This window comes from Nerophis lumbriciformis, linkage group LG20, assembly GCF_033978685.3.
Source record: "Nerophis lumbriciformis linkage group LG20, RoL_Nlum_v2.1, whole genome shotgun sequence".
Classification (NCBI taxonomy): Eukaryota; Metazoa; Chordata; class Actinopteri; order Syngnathiformes; family Syngnathidae; genus Nerophis; species Nerophis lumbriciformis.
The window spans coordinates 21,713,686-21,735,522 of record NC_084567.2 but is presented as its reverse complement, the minus strand read 5'-3'; the positions used below and the strand labels follow the sequence as shown (position 1 = coordinate 21,735,522).

At 42.8% G+C, this 21,837-nt stretch overlaps 1 protein-coding gene across 1 annotated transcript in view; it reads left to right on the top strand.

Annotated features, from left to right (window-relative positions):
• The window catches only part of ror2 (receptor tyrosine kinase-like orphan receptor 2), a 162,118-nt gene that overhangs the window by 132,617 nt on the left and 7,664 nt on the right, over positions 1-21,837 (top strand). Inside the window, exon 8 of the mRNA XM_061980576.1 lies at positions 4,147-4,352. Within this exon, the coding sequence (XP_061836560.1) occupies positions 4,147-4,352 (206 nt within the window). The remainder of the gene's footprint in view (positions 1-4,146; positions 4,353-21,837) is intronic.

Here is a 21,837-nt window from a genome sequence, read left to right as displayed (position 1 = left end):
TACCTGTTGGAGGCTCAATATTGGTCCATATATAAGGCTCACCAGATTATAAGGCGCATGTATGAACAAAACATCATGAGCATTATACTAGTAACTAGGTATAGGTAAAACAAAAAAAAATTAATATCATACTTTCAACCCCCCCCCCCACATCCCTCCTTCTTTATTCCAGCATTTGGATTTACAAGGTAAAACTAATATATGACATATCTTCTTAACATGCAACTCAAGACATTTCAAGAACTTCTTTTGATATCATTTTGATGATTATGGCTTAGAGCTACTGAAACTCGAAATTAAAATGAACATTTCAGTAAATTTGGGGTTTTCAAAAACTGTAAGCCAAGATCATCAAAATTATAACAAAGGCTTGACATAACTCACCTTTTCATGTAATTAGATTATATCACATCAGATTCACATTTGAGGCATACTTGCCAACCCTCCCGATTTTTCGGGAGACTCCCGAATTTCAGTGCCCCTCCCGAAAATCTCTCGGGGCAACCATTCTCCCGAATTTCTCCCGATTTTCACCCGGACAACAATATTAAGGGCGTGCCGTGATGGCACTGCCTTTAGCGTCCTCTACAATCTGTCGACGCGTCCCCTTTTTTACCATACAAACCCAGTCACATGTTGTATTAAAGTTAAAGTACCAATGATTGTCGCACACACACTTTGGTGAAATTTGTCCTCTGCATTTGACCCATCTCCTTGTTCACCCCCTGGGAGGTGAGGGGAGCAGTAGGCAGCAGCGGTGCCGCGCCCGGGAATAATTTTTTGTATGCGGCTTCTGCATACACACAAAAGTGACTGCAAGACATACTTGATCAATACCCATACAGGTCACACTGAGTGTGGCCGTATAAACAACTTTAGCACTGTTGCAAATATGGGCCACACTGTGAACCCACACCAAACAAGAATGACAAACACATTTCAGGAGAACATCCGCACCGTAACACAACATAAACACAACAGAACAAATACCCAGAATCCCTTGCGTCCCTAACTCTTCCGGGCTACAATATACACCCCCGCTACCACCAACCCCCCCCCCACACACACCTCAACACCCCCTCTCCCCCCAATCTCCCGAATTCGAAGGTCTCAAGGTTGGCAAGTATGATTTGAGGTTGAATTGCTGACACGAATGGACTTGTGCACAATATTAAATATCAGTCATTTACAGTTAACAGCAGCAATGGTTCTAACCAACGTTCCCTCTAAAGTGTGTGCCTGCACAATTACGCATTGCTCACACGCCCTCTGCGCACAGCAAATCTATGCTGCGCACAAAATTAAATCCCTTCTGAACTATAAACAAAATAAGCAGATAACAATTTGTTCTGTATGATTTTGCAATGCAACTGTGAGTAACAGGTAATGGCAAGCGGCCACAACAGAGAAAACAATGTTCTTCAACACTGTTAAATTATTACGTCTGTAGAGACGCTTTAAAGAGAGCAGGAATTCCATCCATTACTTTATTGAGTAAAACTGTCTGTCGGCCGTAACCACAACAAAAACAGTAAAAAAAAACAACTATAACTCATTTTCCAGGTTTAAACCAACTCTTTGTCATCTGTCATATCGACAGCAGCTGTTCTCTCTCTCTCTCTCTCTCTCTCTCTCTCTCTCTCTCTCTCTCTCTCTCTCTCTCTCTCTCTCTCTCTCACTTGCACAAACGCACATACTCACCGCACTTCGCCATTGATGCATTAAGGCCACACAAAAAGTTGGATAACTCCAACACCACACAAAGTGTCAATTCCAGATCATTACACCATAGTGCACATCTGTTTGGGGAGCCATAGCACCCCAAACATATGTGCTTATTCTACTGTCATTTATTAAGAAATGCTAATTTGTCATATGAATATTATCATGGAATGCTGTTACTAGATTACAGAAATGCTAATGAAAATATATATTAAGCGGAACTAAATGTGATCTCTGAAAGGGGTACACATTCTTTCCAAAGCTGTACACCCACCTAAACATAAAACATTATAGCACACAGCTCATGAAAAACAAGATTGTATTTGTTATATTATTTTCAAGTGCTCCAAATCACTTATATTAGGAAAAATGTTTTAATGAAAATGACGGCTGGCATTTGATTAATTAAAATAAAACATTTAACTTGTTATTCAGTCAGCTTTGGGACAGTTGTGATGTTGGTGTGGCCATAGTGTGCACCAAATCATTTTTTGGTTGCAATTCCTTGTATGTAGTTACAAATTGTTTTTTTTTTTTTTGTTTTTTTTGGCACGACTCAACCTCATATGTTAAAAGCCTTTTATTTATTGGTCAGTATTTTCCACCCCTAGTCTTTAATATTTTCCCTACAAATGTGTTGAGAGAGAGAAGTAGCTAGCAGTCACGTCCATATGGTCGCGCCATTTGAGACTGCCCAATAAAAAAGCTTCTAACATATCTTAGCACCAACTCTTTTTGGAATATTCTTCTCTATACACCTGTCCTACGCTTTTGACACATTCATTGAGAGTGTCTATCTACAGACACGGTCTGACGGCAAATTGTTCAATCTGGCAAGATTACGTTGGAAAACCAAAAGGAGGTCAGTGTTAATCCGAGAGATGCTTTTTGCAGACGATGCTGCTCTTGTTACCAACACCAAAGAAGCCTTACAACGTCTAAGTGACTGTTTTGCGAATGCTTGTTAACAGTTTGGACTTACAGTTAGCCTATAGAAAACCAATGTCAGTGTTCAAGGTGCTGCAAATCCTGCTATCAAGATGAATGGTGTCACTTTAGAAGTAGTAGATAATTTTATATACCTAGGCTCGACAATCAGCAATAAACTCTCGCTTGATGTTGAGCTTGACAGGAGGCTTGGAAAGGCATCATGGCTAACTAGCCATTTTGAGTATGGGAAAACAACATACAAAGATCCGAGTTTATCTGGCCTGCGTTCTCAGCACTTTACTCTACGGAAGCGAGACCTGGACTACTTACATGAGACAAGAGCGTCGACTTAACGCTTTCCACATGTGGTGCATCAAACGTATCCTTGGTATTAGTTGGCAGGACTATATTCCACACAGTGTCATTCTTCAGCGGGCTAATATTCATAGCATGAACTCTCTTCTTAGCCAGCGCCGTCTTCGATGGCTGGGACATGTTCGGCGGATGGAGGACGAACGGCTTCCCAAGGACATTATGTTTGGACAACTGGCTGCTGGTTCCAGACGTGTTGGTCGTCCCTCCCTCCGGTTCAAGGACGCATGCAAGAGAGATCTGAAGGCGTGTAATATTCCTCTAGACAGCTGGGAGATACAGGCGGAGAACCGAAATGTCTGGCGTCAAGCGGTTAGACGGGGTATTGCAGAGGCTGATTTGAGGAGAGGCCAGCTCGCAGAGGAGAAGAGAGACAGGAGGAAACGCACTGCAAATACCATTGCACAGCAGGAGCGGGATGAAGTCTCTACACATGTTTGCACTAAGTGCAACAGGGACTGTCACTCAAGAATTGGCTTGTACAGCCATGCTAGGCGTTGTCAACAAACATGAATGTACCGTATCAACAAAACATCAAGTTAAAATGTGAAAATTATTATTAAATATGTGCATTATATAATGACAACACTCGTTAAAACTGAAAAGATATTACTAATAATTGACTAAAATAGGATGACAAAATTATTTTAATTAAAAAAAACAACTATTAATAATAATTAAAGTACCATTACAAAATTAAAAAAAAAATTAAAAAAAAATTAGATAAAAAATTAAACATCAAATCGAAATAAGTGTCTGACACAAGGGCGTAAATTAGCATAGTCATCTGTGACTAAGCTGCCAAAGAAGTCGTAAATATCCACCCATCCATTTTCTACCGCTTATTCCCTTTGGGGTCGCGTGGGGCGCTGGAGCCTATCTCAGCTACAATCGGGCGGAAGGCGGGGTACACCCTGGACAAGTCGCCACCTCATCGCAGGAAGTCGTAAATAAATCCAAAAAAACTAACTTTTTTTTGTTTGGTTGCATACAAGGACACACATTAATCTCCATAGAGAACAATCATGATACATGTAAATAGCAAATACATTTTTATGACGGATGCTATTTTCATAATACTGTACATATATATTAAACATATGACTATCTCTCTATTGACAGAAGCTCCAGAGAACCCCAGAAAGGAGATACTGTTTATTCTTATCCCTGCCATTGCCGTCCCTTTGATCATCGCTTGCCTCTTCTTCCTGGTCTGCATGTGTCGAAACAAGCTGAAGACACCGAGTGACATGCCTCCTCGCTGTCAGTCCAGCAGCTCATCCAAACAAGATATAGAGCTATCCCTCCTCAACCAGCAGAAAAATCAGGTAGGACATCACATACATCATTTTCACCCACCTACATTTCATATGTTGTAGCGGAAACCAGCAGAAAACTAACCACAGCAACAACCTGAATAATCAAAGTTCTGCTAGTACTTATTTTTAAAGTGAAATTCATTTTCAAGGCAAACAAAACTATTCTGGTCAAGTTCAACCCTTTTCTAACCATTTGTGTTAGTATCAGATCGATACTAGTGTAATGGGATCGAGACAACATCCAGCAATTAACTTGTTTTTCCTCAGTTTATGCGACCGCAGTGTCTCTTCTATTCTGTTTATGAAGTGCATCTCTTTCTCTCTCAGTGTCACTTTCTTGCTCAGTTAAACACACTTTTCCCCTCCCTCTTTCTCCTGGCGACTGGCTAATAACTTTGTTTTTACCAATATCTGCCTGACACACCAGATCATGCTTTATTTTGAGTTTGTGAGTGTTCTCCTGTGTATAGTGTTTAAGTTCCTTTCCTAGACTTTTATGTTGGTGGATCTTCCTGGTTTGTTGGTGTTTTCCTGTAACTGCTTCACGCCTTTACCCTTTGCACTTTTGCCCGCACCTGTTTTCTGTTGGCAATTAGAATTTTTTAAGTTAGGCCTGAAACGCCATTCTCTGTTGGGACATTATTCATTTTATGGTGATGTCTTGTACGGATCTACATAGTGGACGTCGTCTGCTCCACACACATTATGAGTTTTTTTGCTGTTGTCCAGCATTCTGTTTTTGTTTTCTTTGTAGTCTGTCCAGTTTAGTTTTTTTGTCATGTATAGCTTCCCCTATGTTTTCAGACATATTGCTCTCGCCTGTGTTTGTTTTATTATTAAATATTTTTCACCGCATGTTGCCTCCTGTCTGCATAAAAGAGATCACAATAACTTTCCTTGTGTCACACGACGTGTCCCTGAAAGAATGTCCCACCCATGTGATTTTGCTGACGATTACGATTACGATTACACTGACGAGGAATTTGAGAAGTTTTTCTTGGGTGGATTTGGAGACAAAGACTCAGCGTTACCCTCCCAAGGTACTAGAGACATTGATGTGGGGGCCAGATAGCGGTATGGTCCCTATAAACTTTTTCTGGCCACGTGCTGAGCCTGCGACCAATAAAGAAGTTTGCGTCGTCAGGCCATTGCGACGCGCAGCCTTCCTCTAAGACAATGCAACCAAAAACGGCAACTTGACAGAACTTTTCATGTCCTGGGGCTGCAAGCCAGTGCAGTGCAGGCGTAACAGAGCCAGCTGAACCCTAGTCACCGACACCCCAAGCATGTCAGCTGGGACACGCCCCCACAAGATGACGTGCTCTGTACAGAGTTTTTCTCTCCGGCTCATACAGACACTCTAGTGGAGGTTACTGGCACAGATTTTTGGACTTATGTTAAGGCTTAGACGGGGTCAATCCACAGCGATCGTTCTGCCACACAATACCTCAATGCTAACGAGGGGAATTTACACTTCAACGACTGTCGTTGGCTTTGACAGTTAGGATTGCTCGTTTGCATTAAAACAGCTGTTTTTCCCACTACGATAGGGCGAAACCATCCTTGCCCAGGCACACCCTCCTTGTTTTTTAAGTATATATTTTGGGGGCTTTGGCACCAGCCGCTGCACTAAATGTGACCAATCTGAGGCCCCGTTTACACTAAGGTTATCCAGGGTAAATCACACCTAACCTTATCCGTGTCCACACACAACAATGCCACCGTTTAAGACCTCCGCCCCCTTCGTCCGCCGGCTCAACGCGACCTTGTACACATGTGCGGAAAAAAAAAAAAGCGTCCATCTGCTCTCCAGTAGATGACTTTACTTCACTGTGAAGTTATTTAGAAGAGCTATATTGTAAATAGTTTGCTGTGCATTTTACATTTGTTTGCTGTGTTTTGTCTGCAAGTTTTTAAATTAAAATGTATCTCCTTTGAACAATATCTAGTGTTGTGGTTTTTCAACTAACGAGAATCCAGTGTGTCTATTGTAGTGAATCACACCTGAGACATCATAAATTAATCAAATCTTTATTGGACACGTAAACAACGTTATAAAGAACTTTTTACAACAATTAATCTAGACAGAGAATACCCAAAGTATTGTTGTTGTGGGTTGACCCTGCCGTTGGGGTATTCTTTTGTGAGATATGGCGTCAGGGGATAAGCTGTGTCACCCCAAAGAAAAACAGGGAGCGGATCTTCATCTTCCAGCTGTTGTTTGGGACACGAGGGGATGGTTCCATCTTTCAGCTGCGTGCTAATGGCGGAGTTAGTGAAGATGCGGGCATCATGCACGCTACCTGGCCATTTCACTGTCACATCCATAAAGCAATATTTGTTGTCACACACTGCATATCACGATCACATCCACGGGAGGAAGGTACAACGTTTTTCGGTAAATAGACTCATAGCTGACGCGGACATTTGAAAGTTCTCTTGCCGACTGAGAAGTGTTGCATATACGAAATAGCTACAATCGCCCGTTGCCTTCTCTTAAGGTATTGATTCGTGGTTATCAAAAGCGCCTGTACATGTAGAAGAAGGAGAAACACGGGCATGTCTGGATGATCCGCCTCCATCTTTGTTATGAAGCTGCCTGTGGCACGTTCTTTCGGATGTCTTTTCCTGTGTGGAGCACGGGCTTTCTGGCGTCACTTCCTGTGTGGGCGCGGTCTTTCTGGCGTCACTTCCTCTCCAACTCACTTTGTAAACGACCAATGAGTCCATCAGAGCTAAGTGCCGGAGATTCAAGAATTACACGGCTGACTTCCGTGTAAAAAATTGTCCGAGGAGGTGGACCTTAAACGATGGTTTAGTGTGGCTGAAACGGGACTTAGGCTAAATAATTATTGGTTTAAGGGGTTAAACGACTTAGTGTAGACATGGCCTAAGTCTATGAGCACGAACTGATGAAACATCTTTTTTGCTGTTGTACAGAATTCCGTTTTTGTTTTCTTTGTAGTCTGTCTAGTTTTTTTGTTGTGCGTAGCTTCCCCTATGTTTTCAGAACACTTTCCTGTTGCTCTAGCGTTTTGTTTGTTTTATCATTATACTTTTCAACTTCACGTTGCATCCTCGGCTGTCTGCATACAAAAAATCACAATAACCTTTGTCGTCTCACACACGTGTCTCTGACATATTTATTTTTTTGTTGACATTTTTCCAAAAAATGTTTTGGTAAATTGTTGCATTTTAATTATTAGGCAGTATTACTCTATTTGCTTAAATAGGTCGTTATACTTTTTTTTTCTATACTTAAAACACTTCCTTGTGGTCTACTGTACATACTGTGGTTCTTTGGTGAAGATTTTGCATAGAATATGTTTTACAGATCATCCTCAAGCAGCTTTCTGACAGTCTGTTTAGGATGTGCCGGTATTTGGGCTTCAAAACTAACGGTAAAGGTAACGCTTTAAACAGGGAAGAGCCGTGCTTCAAGTGTTGCTTTAAACAGGCCTTGCCTAATGTGGCGATTAGTATTACCACCTTTGCTTCAAACTTAGGTAAACATTTAAATAATAAGCATTCAGATCTGCACAAGGAGTTATAAAGACTGACAGGTAATAATGTAGTTGTTACACCTTTCCTGCTGTTCGCTCCAGTGCAGACCATAGTAGAGGAGCCCAGGGGAGACGTTCCCTTCAGTTCACTTTACCCCGCAATGGGTCTGCTAAAGTCCGCTTTCCGGTCAGAATTCTGGCTGCTTTCAAGACACCACCAGACCCATTCATCACTTTACTGCGCAGTGCGCCCGCTCCTTTCTCTCTGTAGTCGCCCACTCACTCACTGACGTCACTCATCCAACACGTTGCCATTCTCACAAACACACATACGCTGCTCTCATGAGTTAACAGCTCCCCTGTTTTGCACATGTATATACAAAAAATGTAGATACGTATGCGCGCACACAGCTGCTTGGCTTGATACCAAATATTAACAGAGTTAGGACCGCCCATCTAACTTCAACTAGTGCAAGTAAAATTACTGAATTTGGTAACAAATTGCTACAATTTCTGTTTTATCTTCAACGTGTGTTTTACCTGCTCCATGGCTTATCTGTGTACATTTATCCATAGTTTTGTTTTTAGTACTTATGTTATGATCCGCTGCCCGGATCATATTTCTGTTTGGGTTTTCGGGTCACTTGTGTTTTCTGTTAGTCTTGGACTCATTTTGTTCCTGTCTGTGCACCTTTGAGTTGGTTACCATAGTTACATATTACTTCCACCTGCCGCTTGTGTTTCTGACGCGCACCTGTTTGTAATCACTGACATTATCCACGCCGACGTCTGCTCCTTCCTCGTCTCCGCGGGCCTTCCCACGGCGCCGCCACCCTCCTCGTCGCCACCGTCATCGCCTTTACGACCTCCGGCTGGCCAGCTGCGCAAACAGCCATCAGACACCGGCAGGCAGCCCTCTCAGGGGTTAATTCCTGAACGCCCACGAATTGGGCGTAAGACTCAAAGACTGCTGAAGTTCTGGCGTCACTCCCGCCCACCTCTTCGTCCTTTCCGTGGTCGCCCACCTTGCCTGCGGCAGCGGCGTTCCATTCGCCGCCGCCACCTGACTCTTCCCCGGTGGATTCGGGGACACGTGGCCTGGCGACCCTCCGCCAAGTCCTCCCTCCGCCCTCCCTTGACTCTTGAACTGTCAGGTAGTTGATGGGTTTTAGTTTTTCCAGGGGACATCTGGAATCAGTCCCTTAAGGGGGGGGGGGGGGGGGGGGGGGGGGGTACTGTTATGATCCGCTGCCTGGATCATATTTCTGTTTGGGTTTTCGGGTCACGTGTGTTTTCTGTTAGTCTTGGACTCATTTTGTTCCTGTCTGTGCACCTTTGAGTTGGTTACCATAGTTACATATTACTTCCACCTGCCGCTTGTGTTTCTGACGCGCACCTGTTTGTAATCACTGACATTATTTAAGCCTGCCTTTTCCAGTCAGTCAGTCTGGCTTCTTTATTTGCGTCACGCAACTGCCACGTAAGTTTTTTCTTGTCTCCTAGCCCCTGCTAGTTGTCATAGCCTGTGCTAAGTGTTAGCCTTAGCTTCCGGTGCGCTCGGCACCTCGTCCAGTCGGTTTGTTTTCTGTTTTGTACCTGTTTTGTGTTGTTTTATTATTAAATCAAGTTTTTACCTGCAAGTCCTGTCCGGATTCATCCTTTGCATCTTGGGAGAACAAAACCCCGCATCATCATGCGCCCCGATCATGACAAAAAGAAGCCAGCACCTCGTTCTCTCGCATCGGACAGCAAGGAGTCTTCGCCTCGCCGTCAGGACGCGTCGCTCCCGAAGACTCCTCTTCCGGACAGCAGCACGCCAAAAGCAGCCCAGTCTTCCCCTCTGAGGTTTGGTAATTCCATTCATGTTTGTGCCCAACAATTTTCCGACTGGGCTGTGAGCCAGAGACCCGCGCTGTTGACATTACACCGCTGCCTAGTGATGACGTCATCTCACCCACTAGGGATGACGTCAGAGACCAAGATTTTTTTTTAGATTCTGTTTACTCCCTCTGTCAGCCCCCCACTAAGGACTTTGTTTCTAGAAATAATCCTTATGAGAATTTTTTTTCAGAATTTAGATTTTTTCAGTCTCAGTCTCCTGTTTTCCAAGCCCTGCCTCCAGTGACTTTGGCTGCGCCCCCAGTGACTAATGCTCCCAGAAATGGACTTTTTGGACAAGTGAGATAGGTGGAGTCTACCACCCTCCTGACCTCACTCCACCCACTTCCTAAAGACGATTCCAGACCACAGGGAGCGCGTCTGGTAGCCGCTTCTTGAGGAGGGGGCTAGTGGGGTAGCACAGCTGCGCCCAGCCAAGCCACAACCTCCAGCCAGGCCACCTCTGCCTAAGTCACGGCTATCACCTGCCCCTAGGCTGGTTGCCGCACCAGCACCTGCCCCTAGGCTGGTTTCCGCACCAGCACCTGCCCCTAGGCTGGTTTCCGCACCTGCCCCTAGGCTGGTTTCCGCACCAGCACCTGCCCCTAGGCTGGTTTCCGCACCTGCCCCTAGCCTGGTTTACGCACCAGCACCTGCCCCTAGGCTGGTTTCCACACCAGCACCTGCCCCTAGGCTGGTTTTCGCACCAGCACCTGCCCCTAGGCTGGTTTCCGCACCAGCACCTGCCCCCAGGCTAGCTCTAAGGCAAGCTCCGGTACCCGCTCCCAGGCAAGCTCCGGTACCCGCTCCCAGGCAAGCTCCGGTACCCGCTTCCAGGGCGACGATTGCTCCTACTCCCAGGGCGACGACTGCTCCTGCTTCCACGGCGGCGATTGCTCCTGTTTCCACGGCGGCGACGTCGACTCCTCCTGCTTCCATGACGTCGACTGCTCCTGCTTCCACGGCGACGACTGCTCCTGCTTCCACGGCGACGACTGCTCCTGCTTCCACGGCGACGACTGCTCCTGCTTCCACGGCGACAACGTCGACTGCTCCTGCTTCCACGGCGACGATGTCGACTCCTCCTACTTCCACGGCAGCGACGTCGACTCCTCCTGCTTCCACGGCGGCGACGTTGACTCCTGCTCGGCCTCGCCTACCTTGATGACGATGCCTGCCGCTTCCACGCCGACGTCTGCTCCTTCCTCGTCTCCGGCGGGCCTTCCCACGGCGCTGCCACCCTCCTCGTCGCCAGCATCATCGCCTCCACGACCTCCGGCTGGCCAGCTGCGCAAACAGCCATCAGACACCGGCATGCAGCCCTCTCAGGGGTTAATTCCTGTACGCCCACGAATTGGGCGTAAGACTCAAAGACTGCTGAAGTTCTGGCGTCACTCCCGCCCACCTCTTCGTCGGCCACGAATGTGGCCTTTCCGTGGTCACCCGCCTTGCCTGCGGCAGCGGCGTTCCATTCGCCGCCGCCACCTGACTCTTCCCCGGTGTATTCGGGGACACGTGGCCTGGCGACCCTCCGCCAAGTCCTTCCTCCGCCCTCCCATGACTCTTGAACTGTCGTGTAGTTGGTAGGTTTTAGTTTTTCCAGGGGACATCTGGAATCTGTCCCTTTAGAGGGGGGTACTGTTATGATCCGCTGCCTGGATCATATTTCTGTTTGGGTTTTCAGGTCACGTGTGTTTTCTGTTAGTCTTGGACTCATTTTGTTCCTGTCTGTGCACCTTTGAGTTGGTTACCATAGTTACATATTACTTCCGCCTGCCGCTTGTATTTCTGACGCGCACCTGTTTGTAATCACTGACATTATTTAAGCCTGCCTTTTCCAGTCAGTCAGTCTGGCTTCTTTATTTGCATCACGCAACTGCCAGGTAAGTTTTTTCTTGTCTCCTAGCCCCTGCTAGTTGTCACAGCCTGTGCTAAGTGTTAGCCTTAGCTAACACTTAAGCTCGGCACCTCGTCCAGTCGGTTTGTTTTCTGTTTTGTACCTGTTTTGTGTTGTTTTATTATTAAATCAAGTTTTTACCTGCAAGTCCTGTCCGGATTCATCCTTTGCATCTTGGGAGAACAAAACCCTGCATCATCATGCGCCCCGATCGTGACAACTTTCTAATTATTGTACTTTTCTTCAAGCACATACCTGGATTGGCAACCATAAATCATAAATGATTTGATATAATGTCAATAAAGTTTTTTTTATCATATTCGAATGTAATCCTTGATTATGGCAGACTATATGTAACATGGAAAAATGTAAATTGTTCTTTGAGTGCAACAAGAAAAACACAATGAGTTTAAAGCCCTTTAATTTATATTTTAACCTTCTAAAATTGTTCTTTGAGTGCAATAGGAAACATATTTGTATTGTATTTAAAGATTTTTTGTTAAAATAAAGCCAAAATTTAAATTTTTTCGTATTCCTCTTTATTTGAAAAAGTATCAAAAAGTATCGAAAAGCATCGACATACATATTATTGATCCCGATACCAAATTATTGGTATCGGGATAACCCTAGTTTGTATTAGAAATGGCAACAGTGGAGGATGCATGTGCATGTACTAGCCAGGTCCCTCACAACAAGAGGCTAGAGAAAAAGAACAAACTCTTTCACTACAGTGTCGGACTATAATGGTGGACTACCGCAAAGCTCTTCGTGTAAAACTTTACCATTTACAGAGATATCTACTGACATCACAAATGAGGCAAATTCCAAACGGTTCATTTAGAGGAAGTATGAAATAAGGCAAGATTGTTTTATAAATATCTACGCCATGCTTTCATAGTTTGACTTCAAATTTACAGTACTTATTGAGATTACAAATACACTAAAACAAGTACCAATATGTAAGAAAAGTTAGTTTTGCATAATAGGTCATGTTGAAATAAATTGTGTGTAATGTAACATAATAAATGAGACGGCGTGGCGCAGTGGAAGAATGGCCGTGCGCGACCCGAGGGTCCCTGGTTCAATCCCCACCTAGTACCAACCTCGTCATGTCCGTTGTGTCCTGAGCAAGACATTTCACCCTTGCTCTTGATGGGTGCTGGTTAGCGCCTTCATGGCAGCTCCCTCCATCAGTGTGTGAATGTGTGTGTGAATGGGTAAATGTGGAAGTAGTGTCAAAGCGCTTTGAGTACCTTGAAGGTAGAAAAGCGCTATACAAGTACAACCCATTTATTTATTTATTATTGTTGTGCTTATATGTTGTTTTAGTTGCATTTAGTTCAGAAAACATTTTAATTTGAATAAAATATTTTTATAATATAATAATTTTAACATATTTATAATCTAACTAGAGGCAAATTCACAACATTATTAAATCATTTTGACATTTAAAGTCAAAGTATTGGTATCAATAGTTATTGGTATCAATAGCAAACTGTGTTTACTTGGTATTGGATTAATACCAGAATTCCAAGTATCGCCCTTCTTTTTAGATAAAATAAGCCAATTCTTAGTGTATTTCAATCATCATGTTTTACCCTGCAACCTATTTAATTATTAGGATGTCGTGCGCCTGTCAAAATTTGCAATCTTTAACCACAACTTGATACCATAAATATAGCTTATTTCAACAGGCAATGTTTTTCTGTCTATATGCTTGCCAGGTAATTGCAATGTTGCATTATATAAACTTACATTGAACAAAAATATAAATGCAACACTTTTATTTTTGCTCCCATTTTAAAGTTAAAGTTAAAGTTAAAGTACCAATGATTGTCACACACACACTAGGTGTGGCGAAATTATTCTCTGCATTTGACCCATCACCCTTGATCACCCCCTGGGAGGTGAGGGAAGCAGTGGGCAGCAGCGGTGGCTGCGCCCGGGAATCATTTTGGTGATTTAACCCCCAATTCCAACCCTTGATGCTGAGTGCCAAGCAGGGAGGTAATGGGTCCCATTTTTAAAGTCTTTGGTATGACTCGGCCGGGATTTGAACTCACAACCTACCGATCTCAGGACGGACACTCTAACCAGTGTGTGAATGGGTAAATGTGCTTTGAGTACCTTGAAGGTAGAAAAGCGCTATACAAGTACAACCCATTTATCATTTATACACAAAATACTTATTCCTCTCAAATATCGTTCACAAATCTGTATAAATCTGTGTTAGTGAGCACTTCTTCTTTGCCAAGATAGTTCATCCCACCTCAAAGGTGTGGCATATCAAGATGCCGATTAAACAGCATGTTTATTGCACAGGTGTGCCTTAGGCCCATAATAAAAAGGCCACTCTGAAATGTGCAGTTTTGCTTTATCGGGGATCTGGGCAGTCCATAAAAGCAGTCTGGTGTGACCACCATTTGCCTCACAGAGTGCAAAACATCTTCTGCGCATAGAGTTGATCAGGTTGTTGATTGTGGCCTATGGAATGTTGGTGCACTCCTCTTCAATCGCCGTGCAACGTTGCTGGATAGTGGAAGGAACTGGAACACCCGTGGCCCCGAGAGGGACAAACAGTAAAACATGGATGGATGGATGGATGGATGGATGGATCGATCAAACGCGCTGTCGTATACGCCGATCCACAGCATCCCAAACATGCTCAATGGGTGACATGTCTGGTGAGTATGCTGGCCATGCAAGAACTGGGACGTTTTAAGCTTCCAGGAATTGTGTACAGATCCTTACAACATTGTCATGCTGCAACATGAGGAAATGAGACAATCATGAAGGTGCACCTGCTGGATGTGGAGGTCCTGGGCTGGTGTGGTTACACGTGGTCTGCGATTGTGAGGCTGGAAGGATGTACTGCCAAATTCTTTGAAACGCCTTTGGAGATGGTTTATGGTAGATAAATGAACATTCAATTCACGGGCAACAGCTCAGGTAGACATTCCTGCAGTCAGCATGCCAACTCCCTTAAAACCAGAGGTGGGTAGTAACGCGCTACATTTACTCCGTTACATCTACTTGAGTAACTTTTGGGATAAATTGTACTTCTAAGAGTAGTTTTAATGCAACATACTTTTACTTTTACTTGAGTATATTTATAGAGAAGAAACGCTACTTTTACTCCGCTACTTTTATCTACATTCAGCTCGCTACTCGCTACTAATTTTTATCGATCTGTTAATGCACGCTTTGTTTGTTTTGGTTTGTCAGACAGACCTCCATAGTGTTTCAACAAATACAGTCACTGGTGACGCTCACTCTGTTCCACCAATCAGATGCAGTCACCGGTGACGTTGGACCAATCAAACAGAGCCAGGTGGTCACATGACCTGACTTAAACAAGTTGAAAAACGTATTGGGGTGTTACCATTTAGTGGTCAATTGTACGGAATATGTACTGTACTGTGCAATCTACTAATAAAAGTTCCAATCAATCAATCAAAAGTGTGAAGGAAAAAATACCCTTTTTTGTTTCAACCGTACATCCCGTCAAAAGCCTAAAGACTGACTGCACAGTTCCTGTCTTCACAATAAAAGTGCCGCTCCATCGCGCCTGCGCTTTCAAAATAAGAGTCTCCGAAAGCCAGCGCAAACAAGCTAGCAAGCTAGCAAGCTAGCAAGCTACGGAGTTTGCCGCCAATGTATTTCTTGTAAAGTGTATAAAAACGAATATGGAAGCTGGACGTATAAGAAGCCAAAAACCAACCACTTTCATGTGGTATTAGACAGAAAGGAGGAACTTTTTTTCTCCTCCATTTGAAAACGAGGACGTTACCAGCACTACTGTCTGATTACAATCAATGCAAGTCATCAGAATCAGGTAATACACCAACTTATATTCTTGTTTTCATGAAATAAAGGAATCTATATGTGTTAAACATGCATGTATATTCATTAAAACACCTTTAACATGTAAACAAAAACGGCAAAATAAATAAATAAATTATATACTGTATATATACAGGTAAAAGCCAGTAAATTAGAATATTTTGAAAAACTTGATTTATTTCAGTAATTGCATTCAAAAGGTGTAACTTGTACATTATATTTATTCATTGCACACAGACTGATGCATTCAAATGTTTATTTCATTTAATTTTGATGATTTGAAGTGGCAACAAATGAAAATCCAAAATTCCGTGTGTCACAAAATTAGAATATTACTTAAGGGTAATACAAAAAAGGGATTTTTAGAAATGTTGGCCAACTGAAAAGTATGAAAATGAAAAATATGAGCATGTACAATACTCAATACTTGGTTGGAGCTCCTTTTGCCTCAATTACTGCGTTAATGCGGCGTGGCATGGAGTCGATGAGTTTCTGGCATTGCTCAGGTGTTATGAGAGCCCAGGTTGCTCTGATAGTGGCCTTCAACTCTTCTGCGTTTTTGGGTCTGGCATTCTGCATCTTCCTTTTCACAATACCCCACAGATTTTCTATGGGGCTAAGGTCAGGGGAGTTGGCGGGCCAATTTAGAACAGAAATACCATGGTCCGTAAACCAGGCACGGGTAGATTTTGCGCTGTGTGCAGGCGCCAAGTCCTGTTGGAACTTGAAATCTCCATCTCCATAGAGCAGGTCAGCAGCAGGAAGCATGAAGTGCTCTAAAACTTGCTGGTAGACGGCTGCGTTGACCCTGGATCTCAGGAAACAGAGTGGACCGACACCAGCAGATGACATGGCATCCCAAACCATCACGCAACCATGCAAATTTTGCATTTCCTTTGGAAATCGAGGTCCCAGAGTCTGGAGGAAGACAGGAGAGGCACAGGATCCACGTTGCCTGAAGTCTAGTGTAAAGTTTCCACCATCAGTGATGGTTTGGGGTGCCATGTCATCTGCTGGTGTCGGTCCACTCTGTTTCCTGAGATCCAGGGTCAACGCAGCCGTCTACCAGCAAGTTTTAGAGCACTTCATGCTTCCTGCTGCTGACCTGCTCTATGGAGATGGAGATTTCAAGTTCCAACAGGACTTGGCGCCTGCACACAGCGCAAAATCTACCCGTGCCTGGTTTACGGACCATGGTATTTCTGTTCTAAATTGGCCCGCCAACTCCCCTGACCTTAGCCCCATAGAAAATCTGTGGGGTATTGTGAAAAGGAAGATGCAGAATGCCAGACCCAAAAACGCAGAAGAGTTGAAGGCCACTATCAGAGCAACCTGGGCTCTCATAACACCTGAGCAGTGCCAGAAACCCATCGACTCCATGCCACGCCGCATTAACGCAGTAATTGAGGCAAAAGGAGCTCCAACCAAGGAATTTTGGATTTTCATTTGTTGCCACTTCAAATCATCAAAATTAAATGAAATAAACATTTGAATGCATCAGTCTGTGTGCAATGAATAAATATAATGTACAAGTTACACCTTTTGAATGCAATTACTGAAATAAATCAAGTTTTTCAAAATATTCTAATTTACTGGCTTTTACCTGTATATGTGTATATATATATACTGTATATATATATATATGTGTATATATATATGTGTGTGTGTGTGTGTGTGTATATATATATATATATATATATATATATATATATATATATATATATATATATATATATATATATATATATGTGTGTGTGTGTGTGTGTGTATATGTTACTCATCAGTTACTCAGTACTTGAGTAGTTTTTTCACAACATACTTTTTACTTTTACTCAAGTAAATATTTGGGTGACTACTCCTTACTTTTACTTGAGTAATAAATCTCTAAAGTAACAGTACTCTTACTTGAGTACAATTTCTGGCTACTCTACCCACCTCTGCTTAAAACTTAAGACATTTGTGGCATTGTGCTGTGTGATACAACTACACATTTCAGAGTGGCCTTTTTGTTATGGACAGCTTAAAGCACACCTGTGCAATATTCATACTGTTTAATCAGCATCTTAATTTGCCACACCTGTGAGGTGGGATGGATTATCTTGGCAAAGAAGAAATACTCACTAACACAGATTTAGGAATATTTGTGAGGAATAGGTATTTTGTGTATATAGTAAAAGTTTTAGATTTGAGTGTTGGTCATCTTACCTTGAAAAATTAATTAGTTATAGTTACAAATGATTTCTACCTATCAGTTAAATTTTAAGACTAGATGGAACAATGCTATGATACAAAGGACCTGAGTAGAGTGGTAACAGTAGGCTACATACATCGGAGCTGCTTCAATGCTGTTAAGGTGTTGGACCTGGTTGGGTGGCATAGCAAAATGGGGCGACGTAGAGGAGTGGAATGGTTGACAGCATAATGTTGGCACCCTCCTTCACCGGTGTTTAAATAACAGGCCCACGACACCTCCATAGGGCTCATTGGCAACACCTGGTGCCCCCCTCTGCTTTCAACCATTATGTGCTGTAGGTCTTACTAGAGCTCCAGATGGTGTCGCTCCTCTTCATCCACAGCCACCGACTGGCTGCCTCTGCTGCCCCTGAGAGGGCTTTGATGGTGTTTCGCAGGGTTTGGCCTCAAACTCCAATGTTAAACTCAATGTTAATTAAGCAGCCTGATGGTTGTCCGGCCCACAAAGCCTCTGCAGCCAACTGGGCAGATCTTGGCTTTCCATCCATTCTGCTTGGCATCAGCTGTCAGCTCGGTGTACTTAAGGCTTTTGCGTTCAAATGTCTCCTCCACTGCAGCCTCCTAGAGAACTACGAGTTCTATTATGTACACGATGTGCAGTGAGGAGGACCAGAGCACAAGGTCTGGCTATCTTTGAAGGAAAGCAAAGCTTTTGATTGAGATCCACCGCCATTTTCCAGTCACGACTCACGAGTTGGCCTATGTCTTCAGATGACTTTGCACCTTCTAGGATTGCCTTTCTTGAGGATGTATGACATAATGTTGGCGGGGGCAGGGCATTGGTCTTCACCTGTCTGGCCTCTAGTGCAGGGGTCCCCAAACTACGGCCCACGGGCCGGATCCGGCCCCCCAGCATCCAAAATCCGGCCCACGGGAAGTCCCAAGTTAAAAAAAAGTGTATTTTTTAATTTTTTTTTTTGTTTAATTTTTATTTATTTATTTATTTTTTTAATCTTTCCTTTCTAATCCATTTTCTACCGCTTGTTACTCACAGTGTCTCCAAGCCGCTCAGGCAAATCATATTGTCTAAAAATGAATTTTCCCATCGATAACGTGACAATGTTAACTGTCAAAACTGATTAATAAGACAATGTATATATATATATATATATATATATATATATATATATATATATATATATATATATATATATATATATATATATATGTATATATATATATATATATATATATATATATATATATATACAGCCCGTCCCCCAGCCAAATTTGTTTAACCCAATGCGGCCCACGAGTCAAAAAGTTTGGGGACCCCTGCTCTAGTGGCTGCTAGGCACTTCAAGATCTGGTTGTGCGGCCAGGTGTAGCACCCTTGGGACAGACTTGTCTTGCAGCCAACGAGAATGTGTTTGAGATTAACTGGAGATGGACAGAGGGGGCTTGTGAGGTCCTCTCCATACCATTGTTTGAGGTTAGAGGGGGAGGGAAGGACATCATAAGTGGAGCGTAAAATGAAGCTGACGTGAAATGCCTTCATGCCCAAGAGCTCCCTCCATGAGATCTTTCTCAGCTCAACTCCTTTCCAGCTCATCCACTGTCCTTGCTTGACTTGAGAGACAGCCTTTGCACATCTTGCCGCCTGCTCGTGCCGACGTACAGCCTCCACAACCAGCCAGCGTCGCCGAGCTGGAGCAGCCTTATGCCACAATGGCCTGCTCTAACCAAGGCCCATGCCTCTTCTCCCCTGCTACACAAGGCCGACAATGTCACTATGCCTAAGATCCTCCTTTGCTTGCAGAGTAGCTGCCACTGCAGTCTATTTCCTGCCAGTCACAAGGCTAAGAGCTGTTTGGGCAATGCATGGGTCATGAGACTCTGTTAGCGTCATTTCTAGCCTTATCTTTGCACACTTAAACTCCTCTACTAGGCTGGAAACAGGAAGTTTCAGAACACCTCTTCCACAGAGTCCGGTGTTACTGAAGCATTTGGGAAGACCCATCCCCCTCCTGGCAAATGAGCTAACCCCTCTCTCAAACTTTCTACCTTTGTGGTTGGTATGTCATAGATGGTAAGAGGCCACATTAGCCTGGATAGAAACCCAAATTGGAGGCACCACAGCCAGGCACCATGGTCTTATCGATGTTTTCAAGGCCAGCTATGGAATTCTGCTTGAGCTGATCCACATGCTCTGTTTCTTTGAGGATGGCATGATACCACCATTCAAGACTCTTGACAGGCTTCTCAGACACTGTTGGTATAGCCTCCTCACCCACACAGAATCGATGTTCTCTCAGCTTCCCCCTCACAACCGAGATGCTCCTGGACTTGTTTGGCTTTATTTCCGTCCGGGCCCACTGGATGTTTCCTTGCAGCTTGTTCAGCAGCCACCTAGCACATGCCTTGGTTGTGGTGAGGATTGTCACATCATCCATAAAGGTTCTGATGGGCGGGAGACAAAGACCTGATTTAGTCTTTTGACCTCCTACCACCCACCTAGATTTTTGTTAAAATGCGTTGTTTAAAAAGAAGTATGCGATGAGTAAGCGATGCCCCTGTGTGTCATTTATTGTGATGACAGAAAAGTAAAAGTGGTTGAAAATGTGGCGATAATACTCCCTTTTTTAAATGTACATTCTGTTAATTTGTATGTTATTGTTCCCTTTTACTCCTTGGTAAGTTGTAGTTGTATACAAAACATTAAAATAACATAGAACTTGATGTAGCAGACTCCGTCGTAAAATGTTCAAGTTCCGGAAGTGACGTAGTCTACACGCATGCGCGGACAGATTGTGTTTTCTGCTATCAATAGAGTAGTGTGCTGCAAACTTAGCAAAATTATATGTACTTCACTGTTTGGAGGAAAACAAAAGGCCATCGAACAGCAATGACTAGAATGGTGCATTTTTCTTTAAAGCTATTTCCATAACAAAGATATTTGATATTAAACATTTTCAAATTAAGTATTTACAAATTATTTTCGTCATAATTTTCAATCATTTAACAATATATTTAAACAACACTAACAAAAAACAAGAAACGTAAGAAATAACAGTTAAAAGTATAAAACAAAAATCAAATAAAAGCATCATGTTACACATTACATATTGTTTTTTCTTTGATTTAATATTTTTTATAATGTCACTGAGAGGCACAAGCGGTAGGAAATGGATGGATGGATAATAAAATGAAAAACTATTTGGTTTGCATGACGCCCTGCGATAAGGTGGCGACTTGTCCAGTGTGTACACCGCCTTCTGCCCGAATGTAGCTGAGATAGGCTCCAGCGACCCCCCGTGACCCCAAAAGGGACAAGCGGTAGAAAATGGATGGATGGATGGGTTTGCATGACATAACATTGTATTTATGAATAAGACCCCGAACGGGACAAGCGTTAGAAAATGGATGGATGGAATATGTAATACTCCTAGTAGACACAGCAGTTTGACAGCATACTCTAGTTTTTATGACATTTACCTTGTAAGAACAGAACCCTTTCTTTAAACTGAAACAGTATATTATAAGTACTAAACAGTATATTGTAAGTACTAAACAGTATATTGTGAGTACTAAACAGTACAACAGAAAGTTCAGTCCAGAATAATTGTGAGATTGGACACTCTTGGTTAATTGACTCTTTTTCAATGGGACAAAAAAAGAGCATTCTAAAGAAACAGCCTGGATGAATTTAGGCATAAGAGATTTACAAGGTAACAATTGTGACATGATTGTAACTTTATTTTAAATATGTTATGTTTAGTCCAATTTTTTTCAAAATGAATATGAGGTAAGAAGTTTCACTGGGACACAACCCTTTTTGGTGGACAAGTTATATCCAAATTAATTGTGTTCCTTGTATTATTGTTACATTTACTAACTAATATGTTTATTTTAGCAATCATTAAGCTTGGAGAAACTTACTCCATCTGTTCTTCCCGTAGAGAAGACTTTAAGAGCTGAAGAAGCTGGACTGAAATGCCATTTATCAATCTTTTATAATCAATAGGATTCATGTCAATAATATATTTTTCAACAAATAATTATGTTTGAATGAAAGTCCATTTCTGTCAAAAAAAAGAGGATGAATTAGTTTTCTTTTTAATGGTTAGTCAGACAATATTTTCAGTATATTAAATGGAATTTTTACCTGATATTGGATAAG